This window comes from Chlamydotis macqueenii, chromosome 1, assembly GCF_036417535.1.
Source record: "Chlamydotis macqueenii isolate bChlMac1 chromosome 1, bChlMac1.mat, whole genome shotgun sequence".
Taxonomy (NCBI): Eukaryota; Metazoa; Chordata; class Aves; order Otidiformes; family Otididae; genus Chlamydotis; species Chlamydotis macqueenii.
Genome location: NC_141556.1, coordinates 45,769,859 through 45,784,469, shown reverse-complemented (window position 1 = coordinate 45,784,469; position 14,611 = coordinate 45,769,859). Strand labels below are relative to the sequence as shown.

Below are 14,611 nucleotides of genomic sequence, written 5' to 3'. Positions count from 1 at the left end.
CAGGATGATACTCTACTCACATGCACACAAAGAGATTAGTTCCTGATGTAAGCTACTGCTTCCTGCAATCAGTACTCTTCAAGATCAACTCAGGTTTCTACAAGTTCAAAAAGTACATAGAAATCCTTACATCACTATGCTCTACTTTCACATTATTCCCTTCTGCAGTCTTCAATGAACAGGGTGTTCTGTAGTGTATATACTACCTGCTTCAGCTACTCAGCAAGGACGAATGTCATCAACAGTGCTGGTGAGAAGTAAATCTGGAGTATAGCCAAGAGTTACTGAGAGATCTTTGGATAGTCAAGGCCCTTGAAGAACTAAGGAAATCAAAGACGAGTAAAAAAATATTTTGAAATGGTAAGTTCAGCATTTCCATGCTGAATTATCCATTAGTAAATATAAGGAATAAGTAAGATGGAAGTAGACGGAGCCCATTTTATTTATCCTTACTGCTTACAGTCTCACATAATTTCTGTCTCATCTCCCAAGTCTGCCTAGTACAGACCCTATATCTAGTTTTTCACATAATCTTTGGGAATTAATAAACCCTCTAATGATGAACTCCACTAAAAAGAGGAATGGGTTATATATTGCTCAGGAGAAAATTAAGAGATGCATAACATCAAATTTTTTTTTTTTACAGAATCTTTTGATAGATTTTATTTCTAACATTCCCAGTTCTTAAGATTAACTGTCAGAAACAACCAAGATCTTGAACGAAAGTGCTTAGTTGTGCAGTAATGAAACAGCATTCTCAAGCAAGAAAAGATTATCACTTCATATGGAGGCTGAGTCAGAGGAATACCTTTCTCTAAATTCAATAAACCAAGCAAAGTGATTTAAGACATCAGATCTTCCAAAGGAATTCTCAAAAAAACAAATACAAAGGAACATTTTGTAAGAGCGCAGGAGGTCTAACTACTATGTTGTCCCCTATCAAGAGGGCAAAAAAATACAAAATACAATAAATTTTATGGAGTGTGATGACCATTAAGGTAGGTTTTGTTTGTACTGAAGGACTCAATTGTATAAGAAAGGGACAAAAAAATCCAAACTGAACAAAAAATTTGTTCAAAATAACAATTTGAGGTTGCTATGCAACAAGAAGATACATGTCAGGTAAAAAAAAAAAAAGTCATTACTCAGGAGTAGCATGAAGCTAGTCAGTAAAACTGACTTACACCACCTTAATAATTGTCTCTTAATTTTTATGAACAACTAATTAAAATATGTAATTTTGTATCACAGCTTGGGAATGTACATTTAAAAAATCTTTATTATGTTTAGTCTCGAGAATAAACATTTTTTCTAGATAGACATCTGACTAACATATGAATTTTTATAATGAACTCATGTTCATCAACACGTGATGTACACGAGTACCATATGTGATTGGTATTTATCAATGCAGAGTAATAATGTCAATATATAGTTCAGTTATGAATACCTATGAATTGTTTATCTCTTCTATCTATTATGCATACATAACATTTTCAATCTAAAAGTGTTCTATTTTGTGTGGGTGAAAGTATTTCTGGCTTACTTTCTGATGTTGACATGAAATACTTATTGGTATTTCATGAATGTACTGTGACAACAATTCGCAGCTTTGTCAGTGCAGTAACGCATAACAGCAGAAGTACTCTGTCAAATACACACACAAAGTCTACAAAGACTAAGCGCAAGGCTGCTGTTTAATTTACTTTATAGTAAAACCCAGAGGTACCACTGAAGATCAGACCTGTCATTATGCCAAACATTGTATAAACAAGGCTTGATTTAATGCTCATTGAATTCAATGGAAAAAAAGTCTTAGATAGACATGGCTCTTTTTATTAAGTCTCTACATCTAAAGTGAGTTAATCCCTAAGCGTGTACAATTCTCATATATTTATATCCAGCTTTAAAAAAAGCATAAACACTAAACTTACGAGTGACTATAAATAAATATAGACATAAAAGTACCAATTTTTCTTATTAAGTTATACTTAATTGGTTGATACATCATGGAAGAAAATAAACAATATTAAATTCCAGTGTCTTACAAATCTATTAAAAAAAAAGGGAATTCCATTTGTAAAGAAGGACAGGTAACAAAAGCAAAACAAACCCACAATTTTCCTGCAAGCTGCCCCAGGTTAATTCTTAGTTCAAACGGCTGAAAGAGCTTAGTATTTTTATAGATTTCTTGATTAATTGAACTGAATTTTTCAGCTTATAAACACATGAAAATGCAATAATTGAAACACCCTATATAATATTAGAGAAATCAACACATATTCAAGAATATTCAGTCCCATGGGAACGGAACTGACTTAATTATATTGATGTTGGATCAGTTATAGTTTCATAGTTTTATAAATATATATAGTATACAATAATATACCTTCATGTAGAGAAGTTTTGAATGATTTACCTCACTGAATGAAGAAATCAGAGATGAAAAATAAATAACTGACTCCTCCTGTTCTTTTACAGAATTTTGTTTAGACCTTTATGTAAATTCTTTTTTTTTAATGAGAAAATGAACAAAACAAAAATCCCAGTTCTATTACTAAACATAATTTAATCTTCCTTAAGCTTGATTGACTTCATTCTTAGAGTAGATGCGTTTAAATTAGTTTATTTTTTACTAAACTTTTAAGCTAAAATCGCTACAAAACTCTCCAACTCATTGACATTTACATATATATTTCCATGTGTATATATATATAAAATTTGATTGAAAAGAAGGGAATAAGTTAAATACTATGATGATTCTGAATAGGCAAATTTGCCTCATGTGTATTCTCTTTATACTTGCAAGAACTTTCAAGACAGCCGTAACTAATTAACTTAAAATTTTAATTTGTTTTACCTGTTTCATAACAACAGGTAAATCAGTTGCCCATTCCTAACTTTTCTTATTTGCAGCCAATTATCTAAGCTCCTGCAAATAGCACAGCAACTTACAGAGCATTAAGGTCTGATCCTAAAAGGAGTGAAACCCCATAAATTCCAATTAGGTTAGCAAACTCCCACTTGAGATTAAAGAACTTCAATAGCCAATCATACACTATCTCCTTCAGAAGAAGAGAACAGACAATTATATTATGAGTTTTACCACCTTGTAGACTAAATTAGGCTATTAAAAGTGTATGAACTTACATGGGCATTTGTATATGATTAAATATTTTTGTGTGTGTGTGTTTGATTTGGATTTAACTGTCCAAACCAAGATTTTACATCCACTGTAACAGTCACTGTCATGGAGAAGAACAAACAACATTTCATTGCCAAGTTTGAATGTAATAAGAAAATACCTGCTTTTTGTCTCATATTGGAGAACTTGTTCTATAAGAAAGATTCTAATGCAGTTTCCTTTTCATACAAGATATAACGATCTTAACACAGTCATGTAAGTGAAATGAGAACAGAATTCTTTTTAACAGCTGAAGAAACAGAGAAATATTAAATTATTTTCCCTAAATATTACCATTTAATTTAATTACAAAAGTGAGCACAAAATGAAACTTGTGTTGCAGCAAGATTTTTATGATTTTCTGAAAAATTAAAGACATTGATTAGAAGTAGTGTGTTAGAAGTACTGATACAGAGGCTATAAAAAAGTATATGTATCTGCAATGAGAATACAGAACATGTCTGTAACTTGTACCACAGTTCTTGAAACTCTCTTTCAAATCTTTGAAACGTGTCCATATTCTGGTTCAGTGAATGCATCAAGAGACACTAAAACCGGGGAAAGGTCTGAATAACATCAACATCCTCAAGGCAACCAGATCTCTGACCAGACTTTCCTTTGGGATTCTGGCTAGAAGAGGAGGAAAAAAGGAGAAAAGAATGCAATGATGTAGCAAAATAGTCACTAAAACAAAGATATTTAATTTTCAATGATATTTTAAAAGTCTTAATTCTACTCACCTTTGCCTGGATTCCAAACAGATTCTTCACTTTTCACCTGACTAGTCCTGAATAGCTACATCTCACAGTGCTCTGGGTGCTCATCAGTACTGTCTCCTTGTGCAACCATATTAATTACGCAACGAAAAAGGGCGATTTGCCCGAACCATTTCTATAATGAACAAACATATTGTTGATGGGAAGTCATAGAAATATATAACACTCTTACAGGGAAAATAAAACAAATTTCAAAGTAAGGAATTAGCACAATGCATGGATAATATGCATGCTTAGTAATATAGTGAAATAATAGCAACTATTTGTACAAAGGTACAAAACCCAAAAATTCCGAGTAGCCATAACCTTGGAAGAAACAACTTTTAGAATTTATTCCAAGTATGCTCTTAGAAATATTTCTATTTGCAATAAATGAAAGATGTTTGAAAGAGAATTTTGAATACAATGCACACAACTCACATAGTACGATGACAGCCTATGCAGTGTTTTAGCATATGTAGACCAGACTACAGGCAGAGTCTGACAAAACCTAAGAAGGCAGACCTGGCTAAGAGTCAGGAGTCACGCTTATTAAATTGAACTCTCAGGGGTATCATGCAATCAGAGGTCACAATCGAGGCAACAGAAGCAATGTCACGATATCAGAGAAAGGGCCAATTCAGACCTGCTCCCTGACAGCCAGTGAGGTCACAGCTTGCGGCAAATAACTGTATTAAAAGGGAATATTCTCTGCACACTTTTAGAACTGTCATCTGAACAAACAAAGCCAGGTCATTGGTAGGTTAAATCAGAACTTTCTGCCTTAGTAGCACATAGCTTTCTTTCTTTTTACATTCACTACTAATTTCTCAACTACAAAACATATATCAGCTACTATGGCAAATTCCTGTTAAATTTAACTTTGAAATACACAGTAGTGTTTAAATTCCCTCTTTTTAAAAGTTAAATTTTATCTTTGACAAAAGATATCCCTGGACTCTTCATAAACTGACAATTACTAAGCTTGCCTCATATTAGAAAACAATAAGCATGCAAGAGCTTTAGAGAAATTACTTTCCACAGTCAACTTCTTAGTAAGCCTGATACTTAATCTGCATTTAGAAACCGTTAAAAAAATTAAAGTTATTAATAATTTGCTTGTTTAATGATGATTGTGAAAGTGAAATGAAGTTCTTTTGCCTGGCTACTTGGATTTCTTTCTCTCATTACCTGAACTGAGTTATGTACAAGATTCTACAAATGTAGCAGTTTATGAAATGATAACCATGTTGGATTAGTTAAACTTACAATAAATCTACAAAGGAAGAACTATTCTAGACTGTCATGTAAATAAAATTTTATTCAAAAATATTATCTCTGTATGTAGTCTTAGGAAAATGAGAAAAAATACAAATACATATAACTGGAAAATTATTGCTACCTTTTTTATACACATAAGTCAGATAAAATATCTACAGTGCATATATCAAAGCAGCACAAACCTACAAATTTCAAACAACTGCTAAAATGTTTCTGTATTGCACATGGTAAGAATTGAACTGTAAAGTTATGAAGTTGCAAGTAGTACATTATAGAAATAACACAGCATAGAAGTTTTATAGTTATCACCACATGATTATACATTTTAATTAAAATACTTGCAATTCCTTGTGAAATAATCTGTACATAAAATACATACTATTTTATAGATTACATGAAACTGGTAAAAAGTATGACTTTGCTATTAGAGTTGGTATCGAGCAGTACAAAAATTATAATACCTAGATTTCAATTTTAGAGTCTTGTTGTAATGTTTTAATTGAAAAATGCTGCACTTTACAAAAATATATTATGTATCTGAACAACAACAATATTACTTATGAAAAAGAAAGAGACTTAAATATATGTTCAATATTAAACATATGAAAATGGCCTTTTTGGAATGCTGTAGATCTCTGACCTCAGTAATAGTACTAATTCTCCGTAACAACATAGTTCCCATTACAAAATAGGAAAAAAAAGAATTCTTTTATAAGCAACTTTAATCAATTACATTTTCAAATCAGTGAAAAGCTCTGGGATGAAGGCCTTCCTTTAATTCATCTCTGAAAGTACTTAAAATATGCAGAGGCATTGCTATTAAAATGTATAGCTACAGGAAACAGTTCTTCAACTGTGATTTAAAATGTATCATGTTGTTCAACTAAAACAAGATTCGTACTTATAAAATATTTCTAAGAGTACATTATGTTCCTTATTCATAGCTTCATATCAAATGGAAATTCTTCTGCAAGATGAACATTTGTGCAATGCAACACTCATGATACTTCTATGGACACAGACCACATTCTGTGGCCTATGTTAAAATACCATTTGTATACCAATATGATTTTAATGCTTGAAATATTCACTTTGGAAAATGCTTAGCATATATCTGAAAATGCACTTTTAATGACTTCTTCATTAGCAATTTTTTTTAAGTGTAAAAAGAGTATTAGGTACTGTTCAGTAAAAGTAAAATAAATAAACAAACCACCCCAATATTGACTATAGTCCCCAGGCATCCTAATAGATGACAACAAATTCAACAACTACTTTTAACTAGACATACTAAATCCAAGTGTTGTAACACTTTATTTTAGAGGAATTTAGCTGGACCTCTTCTCCCTTACCCCCTCCAACCAAATCCATTTGGATTTAACTTGTTGCTAAAATTATCTGTCTTTTGCACTCTAAGACCTGGGTCACAACCTTACTTAGGGACAGGAAATAGTTATCAGGTCACTGAATGGTCAAACGAAAAAGGATTTGAAATGCTTCAGTACTCAGGGGTCTATTCATCCAAAATGATTGCCTTATGTAGTATTAAAAACTGTGAACGTGGAATCAAGTTGTTTACGTATACATTGGCTGAGATGCAGATATCTACACTATCTAGCTTTTGGACAGCAAATGCCAAGGAAAGGAAATAAAAAGAGAAGTAGAATCTCGGAAGATGCAAATAAAACTATACCCAAACTACTGTGTTACTTTATTCAGGAATAAGAAAAACTGTTTTTCAACCTTCGATGACATTTTTGATAAAATATCATTCCTACAGAAGCCATCATTGGGTAGTTATTAGCAAAAAAGCAGTAAGATTTTTTTTCTTATGTGCAGTTCCTTTTAGGTTAAAGATTGGTAAAATACTATGCTGTGAAAACACAGGTGATAACCTATACATTGTATAAAATCCAAGGTTTGGAAGTTTGTTTGAACAAGCACTCTCTCTAGCTCAGAGACCACATTTAAGTCTGATGCACTAATAAAGTCCTGATACCACCACAAATTACAAGTCTGCAAAACAGTGGAGACATGAACAAAGAGATAATACCCAGGCAGGTGAAATGGTCAGAAACCTTTAACTTGTGAATACAGGAAGCCTAAAGACTGGAACTACAGTGAGAATTCATAATATTAAGTTGGCATGTACCTATGGTAAACACCTCCTGTTCTGGAACTTCAGGCGAATAGATTCTTTTTTTTTTGGGGGGGGGTAATTGAATGTGAAAAGCAAGAATATTATTAATAATGATGCATGTCTAGATTACTCATAAATAGCCAGACACTGAAGTGCACTGCATAAATGCACACAAACGATGTTTTACTTATTTAGTTTTAAACATATACCATAATTTCAGGATTGCTTCATTCCATGAACACCGAAAAAAATCCTACAGTATCATTGATGGACAGGAGGCTAGAAAATTAGGCACAGATTTTATTTTTTAGTTTTATTTTATAATAAGAAACTGGGCCACTAGAACTATGTAACTAAAGCTTGAGTGCGTGCACTGTAAGGCCCCTGCAGTCTTTTACAACTTTTCAGTGTACCGCTGTTGTGAACTGGGTTTGCACTCTGCCAGCAGAGCAGCTCTGACCCATGGAGAGCACTCCTTCAGATCAACACTGCCTCAGGCTTTACTGCTTTCTCCAAGAAGTCTTACATTTCAGGCATCAAGTTGAATTTCTTCTGGAGATGATTAACCCAAACCCATGACAGATTTTTTCCAAGATATCCAACTCCTTATGTTTATTTTATCCTGGCTCTTTTTGGATGTACTGGACACAAGTAACCTACTCATTTTACATGTTAAAGGGCTGGTGGAGAGCCATTAATTCCTTAAAATGAGAAAATATTTCAATGGGAGAGTTCTATTGTGTGAGTTCAAACTAAATAATAAGAAATAAAGCCACAGCATTCTGATTTTAAGAGACAGATCTCCTTCCACACTACAGGTTTCTGTAAGGCATTTTCATCACATTTCAGAACAGATCTTAAATTCTTTGAAACAGATTATGCTATCATTTTTGTCAGTCCTGTGTGGTTTAGAAACTGCTTCCCTAATGTGGCACACAAATTTAAAGCCTGGGAGATATATTATAATTGCATTTTACTGTAAACATGGCTTTTGAGCTGGTAGAATTGCAGCAAGGCCGTATTTAGAATGTGGTTATTAATCCTTTTCAGATCACATCTCAATAAAAGATGACTTAATTTAGAAATTGATGTTTACAAACAACGTGCTTCCTGGGAGTTGATGCCATTTATATGTTTCCATTGAAAACAGCTAATTTCTAAAAGACAAAAACAGCTATCACAATCATTAGCTATAGTTCAATGTCTTTTTAAATGGTCTTAAATAACAAAAACCAAAATACTTAAAGCACAGAAAAAGATGAATATTAGCATTCCACTCTCAGTACCTTTTCTTAACTCTAATGCAGATATTCAAACACATCAGTGATTTGAATCAATATAAAATCCATTTAATTACCACAGACTTTTTCTTCAATGTATTCATATTTTTAATATAGAAAATCTAAGAAACGATCTTGATCATTATGTAATAATATTTTAATGAGCTCACATAATTAATTCAAAGGTAACCTTAATTTACCACTTTCCAAAGTCTCAAGTTCACATTTTTAATTAGCACTAGTAATAATAATCTATATGAATGTTTTGCAACATTTTTCACTTGACACTACAAGAAGTTTCATAATTGTGAACTAGCAGAAAGCTGGAAAACAGACAACTTTAAACAGATCCTTGATATTTATCTTCCAATCATATGACATAATCTCAAGATCGTTTTACCTCTTATTCTTGTTCCAATATGAAAAATAAATGTTATTTCTACTGACAATTTAAAAATAAACGAATAAATATTTCCATAATTAAAAGCCACCTGAGAAAGCACAATCTGTTCATTATCAAATTTGTATTGGTGAAATCTGTCTTACCATCATACCCATTACTTTAGTCACCAATGAGCATAAAATGATAGGAAATACAGTACTGCCAATTAGAACTACAGCTTTCCAAAATACAGTAAATGTATCTTGACGACATAGTGCAATGCATTTTTAGCAGAGTTAAACTTCCTTTCATTGGCCATTGTGCACATTTCTGGGTGAAGTCAAGTTGTATTGTCTCCACTTCTTTGACGTGTATGGTACAGATGTGCCACTGATGGACATGGATATGACTAAAAATAAAGGTACTGTATGTACCAATAAATAACCTAATCTATGTAATTAATTAGAACATAGTCTATGAAATTCTGAGAAACTAAGTGAATTATATGCAAATAATACTCGGATAATTTGATTGGACTCTCAGCTGATCTACTGAATTCTTCCAACTTGCTCTACAGATTGGAATCCAGCTTCCCATTCCACTGAACAGAAATTTTTTGGATAACCCACCAAAATTGTTGAGGTAGATGGATTAAAGAGCACCCCAGAAGGTATATACTGTTCCCAAAGCTTGTAGGAAAACAATGTGCTAGGCTTTTAGTTTTGAGCTGCTGTACCGGAACAAAGTACTCATACTGTTGATTGGAAAAGTAGGTATCCTTCCTCCGTGTAAAAGAAATTATGGACCTCGTAATTACAGACCCACAGCTGGCAGAGATGCACATTCAGCCAGGACAAATTGGAACTTCCCAAGTAAAGAGAAGGTGTCAAGGACAGATCCTTCCTTTAATTCCTGATCAACTTTATCCAAAATAGTCAAGACTATTTTATGTTAAATCAATGACTGAAATGCCTCCAGGCAACAAGAGGAGAAGCAGTCATAAAGCTTTCTAAAAATATGCTTTGCTGCAAAATAGCAAATTACCTGTGTTCCTTACAATGATTCCAAACATAACAATCTACAAAACATTCCAAAACATTCAACAAAACAGTAAGCAGGTATATTTTGTTTATCAGCTAACTAGCACTAACTGAAACTCAACAACATGCTGGAAGCATAACCCTATCACACCAAAAAAAAAAGCAGTGCAATATACAGAATTCCACTAAACATCCAGCAAATCATCAGAAGTGAAAGTACATCAAGTTAGGCTTTCACCTGTCTTCAGGTTTTTGATCAGGCTATGGTTTTTTAAGAGAGGCAGTAAACACATATTTACACTTGCATATTCTGTGGCTTACTTTATAACCTACTGAAGTTAATGTCACAGTATAAAGTTACGATTCAACAGTATTATTTATTTAAATAATAGTTTTAATGAATCTGTGTTATACAATGGCCACATGCATTAAATAAAATTTAAAGAAACTGAAACAGCATCTAGACAGAAAGCATTAGGATTACAAAATGCACTTTGACACTACAAATTACACTAGAGAGAAATTGTTCATAGTTTTCTTTAAAAATATAAAAATAAAAAAGTGCAAGTGCTAACTTTATTGAATTCATATACCTACTTATACTCATGGTATTTGCATATATATTCGTGTGTGTATACACAGATCTATTGTATCTATATGTATTGACACATACACATATAGACACACACATATGCACTAGCACATATTTAATTACATTCCCATAGTTTATGCCTTCACATGTTGCTTGTGTCTTCAAATGGTAAGGTCTTGTCTGTTGGAACATTTCCTTGTGCTGTTGATGAAACGTTTAACACAAAGGGGTTTGTCTCTGACTAACTTCTGTGTGCTATTGTGACAAATGTGAAATAATGGTCCCCTGTGGGGATTTTTATAACATCAGTGAGGAAAGCGTGACGATCCTTCCAAAATTTAATAAACATTTACGATGTCTCTCAAGTATTAAAAATGTATTTTCTTACAATGTGTATGTCAAATGAGAGATATATGAATTGTCCCATAGGATTAAAGTTATGCACAAGTTTTCAGAACTGGATATCAACATTTTGCATATCAGCTCCTCACAACTTTTGGAACAGGAAAATAGTTGAATATTATATCAACACTGTCCTCACTATGTTTAGTTATTGCCCTACAAATGCTGCATGATACAACACTGTCAGTATGATGGAGTAGCTTAGATGAGAAGGCAAATTATGACAGAATACAACCCTTACCTCAGAAACGCACAAGCATCAGATATTAAGCTCATTCCTTTTCACTATTTTTATACCTCTGATTTTTTATTCCTTTTTTTTCTTATTTGTATTTTTAAACACAACTAAAGACACAATGAAGACAAAAGACAGTCATCGTACATTTTAACTAGATTACCTCTTAAACATTCACTAGCATGATGTGTTCCAGTTTAAAAATCTAAAACTGTTCTAATTGTTTCACTTCCGAGGGCATCCCCTTTCAAAAGTAGTGATTCTGTTATTTAACGGATAACACATGTGTACTTGCTGTTGATGCTATGGCTTCTCCCCTGATTTCTCAATTAAAAGAAATAAAGCAGGAATACAGGGATATATAGAATGTGCTTTTTCTTTCTTTCTTTTTTTTTTTAGATTTATTTAGTGGTTTATGAAGGAGATGGACTGGAGTTCCAATTTTCTACCAGAGCACTGACTACCAGTCTGTGAAGGTAAAAGGGCTTGAATAGAGGAAACTTATTTCCACCATGCAATGGACTGGTCTGTGTTCTCTCTAAAGTACGGTGTCCACAAGATTTATGGATACAGAGTGAAAACATTCCACCTTCTTGTTACAGAAAGAGCTCCCATCGCAGAACAGACCCAAAGAAATCTATTCCAGGCAAAAGAGGAAGAAATGGTCAAAAGGTGAGAGAGGGGAAACGGGAAACAAGCTTTTCTGTGAGTGAGGGAAGAACCGACTGATAACAGAACTCTGAAATTATCATGCAGGTGCTTTACTTTGTAGTAGGTAACATGCAAAGTGTTACCAAACTCTAAATTTAGAAACTCTTAGTTCTGTCTGATGATATCTCACATACACATAAGTAAATGCTCTGTGCTGCACTCTGGGTTCTAATTCACAACCCAGTGTCTTCTGGCAATACCATCTGAAGTAGCAATGCCTGAGACAGAAAGACAATTTTATATTCTGGTCAAGCAGAAGAGTATTGCTTGTGTTGTTGAAGGCTCAGCAGATTGCATGTAAGCACCCAACAAAAGACTGCTGAAAAAAACATCAGTTTATTAGCTGGCCAAAGGAGTACAATGGTCCTTGAAATGAAAGATAATCAAGAGTGCCACTACAGTGCTTGCCTTTTGATAGCTCATCCGCTATAGTGCTTTCTCTCCATGTATTAAAAAAGTGATTTCAGTAATATTTAGAATGCACATATTGGCGTTCCAAAATGAAGGGAAATGTTTCCAGGCAGGAACAGATAAACTGGTGGCAGGAAAGCTAGGCTAAACCTACACTGACTTTAGTATACTGAGCCTAGGATCAAGCTTATCTCTTTGATATGGCTTTGAACACTTACACTACTGCTTGTAGGCTTTGGGCATCCAGTATTTTGCAGGCAGACTGCATGCCCTGTTTCTTCAGCGTATGATGTATTCTGGCATACAAACATGTGCCACAGAAACAGATATGAGGCGCTGGGAATGCCAAGTAAGGCATAGTATATACAGATTCTATATTCTTCATAAATTCGTGCTTGGATCCAAGGCAAACAATCATACAAACATTTTTCCTCTCCAGAATTCATCAATAATTGTTTCCAACTGAATTTGAGCATGGGCTCATGAATATGAGGCAAATTTGGACTTTCCTATAGCTAGGTTAATTGGTTGAATTGCAGTTCAGGTATACTCAGATTGATTGCACACTTGTCTCAGAAAGGTTCTAATTTCTACCCTCAATCGGTGAATGTTAATACAGTATTATTATTTTTAGTTTTACTTTGTGGGATTGGGACTAAATCAGATAGCATATAGCTATGCCTTTGAAAAAGATAAAAAGACAGAGACGACAACGTTCTGAGCATACTATTGAGTTGCAAAAGGAATCAAAACAGTCTAAAAACAATTCCTCTGGAGATGCTCAACTTCTTAAAACAAGGGTATTTTAAATAGACATGGCCTTATTCTAATTGTACTGAAACTGAAGAGAGTTTTAACATGAATTTCAACAGTGAAAGAGCTACATTAGTATTCAAATGCTCTTGGAAAGTCAATTTTATATTTACATGCCAAAGATTCTCTTCTTGTCTTCTGTCAAATGGTGGGTTTTTAGGAAATATTTATGAAAGTGACTTCCTGAAAGATGTTAATGATCATCAGGAATTAATGGTTAGCTTGCAAAAAAAGTGACAAAATGAGTGAATAATTTGAGGTGATATTTCATTTCTAAAATTTTATTCTGGTGCTTTGTATTTTATACTTCTGTGACATTCTTTGATGTTTTTATTATTATTATTTTTGTGATGAAGATTTAATAATAAATAAATAAATTAGGCACCAGTTCATTATGAATTAATCTCTAGGAGCACCCCCCTACAACGAATTGAAATTGCAATGTTTCGTTGCTGTAACTTGAGATATCCAGGAACAGATAAGAACTTTAAACTCCTGCCTTCTTCTATTTGTGCATATAGTTTTACATTTCAAATAGGCTTGCTTAAAAGACATTGGAAGATATATATGCTTACATGCACAGAGATAAAGTTAAATACTTGTTCATACCTTCAAAGTAACCAGCATTTATAGGCTGTGTCTTCCTTGGTGGTTTCACATGGAGATGTTTATTTTCATTGTTTTTGAACAACGCCAGGCGCACAGCTGGGTCTAGACGACAAGAACAAGTTAAAATCAAAGGTCAGACTTGGCTCATTTATTCCTTCAAGGAGTTTTCACCTTTTAGCCACTTAATAAATGAAAATACCTTTAAAAGTAGGTTTTATATTCACAAAGGATTACAGTTTCTAAAATAAAGCAACATAAATACTGTGAACCAAAGTCACCATTTTGCAGGATTTTAACTGTTGATCTTTTAGCTAGCTCATCTCCAAAATAAAAATAAATTCTAAAGCATATACTTGGAGAAAATATTTTAAAAATCTATCTGTTTTTAAAGCTTGAAATTAAACCAGAAATATTAACAGAATATATGCCAAGCACTGTTTCTAAAAGCTTTGGTTCAGAATTATTCGGCAGTCTAAATGAAGTCATTTACACCTAAAAAATCTTAACAGGAAGCAGTTTACTTTTTTTTTTTGAGGCTAAACTTGCAGATAATAAGCTAATCTTCTCCCATGTCTCATCCTTATTAAAATAAAAAATACTCCAAAAGTCTATAGACTCATCTATATGCCACAGTATGAAATCTGTTATTTTGAAAACTTTTCAAAGAAGTAAATATGAGCACAGAACTGTCCATAAATCTAGATAATACATCTTCCTAGACTGGAAAAAAGTACAAAGATTAACTAAATAAAAAGCTAAACTAATGTAAAACAATA

The 14,611-nt window shown here is 33.1% G+C and overlaps 1 protein-coding gene across 2 annotated transcripts in view; it reads right to left on the bottom strand.

Moving 5' to 3' along the window:
* The window catches only part of LRRIQ1 (leucine rich repeats and IQ motif containing 1), a 111,947-nt gene that overhangs the window by 29,316 nt on the left and 68,020 nt on the right, over positions 1–14,611 (bottom strand). For both annotated transcript variants that reach the window (XM_086740056.1, XM_086740057.1), the window contains exon 22: positions 13,836–13,937. In XM_086740056.1, the coding sequence (XP_086596182.1) occupies positions 13,836–13,937 (102 nt within the window). The remainder of the gene's footprint in view (positions 1–13,835; positions 13,938–14,611) is intronic.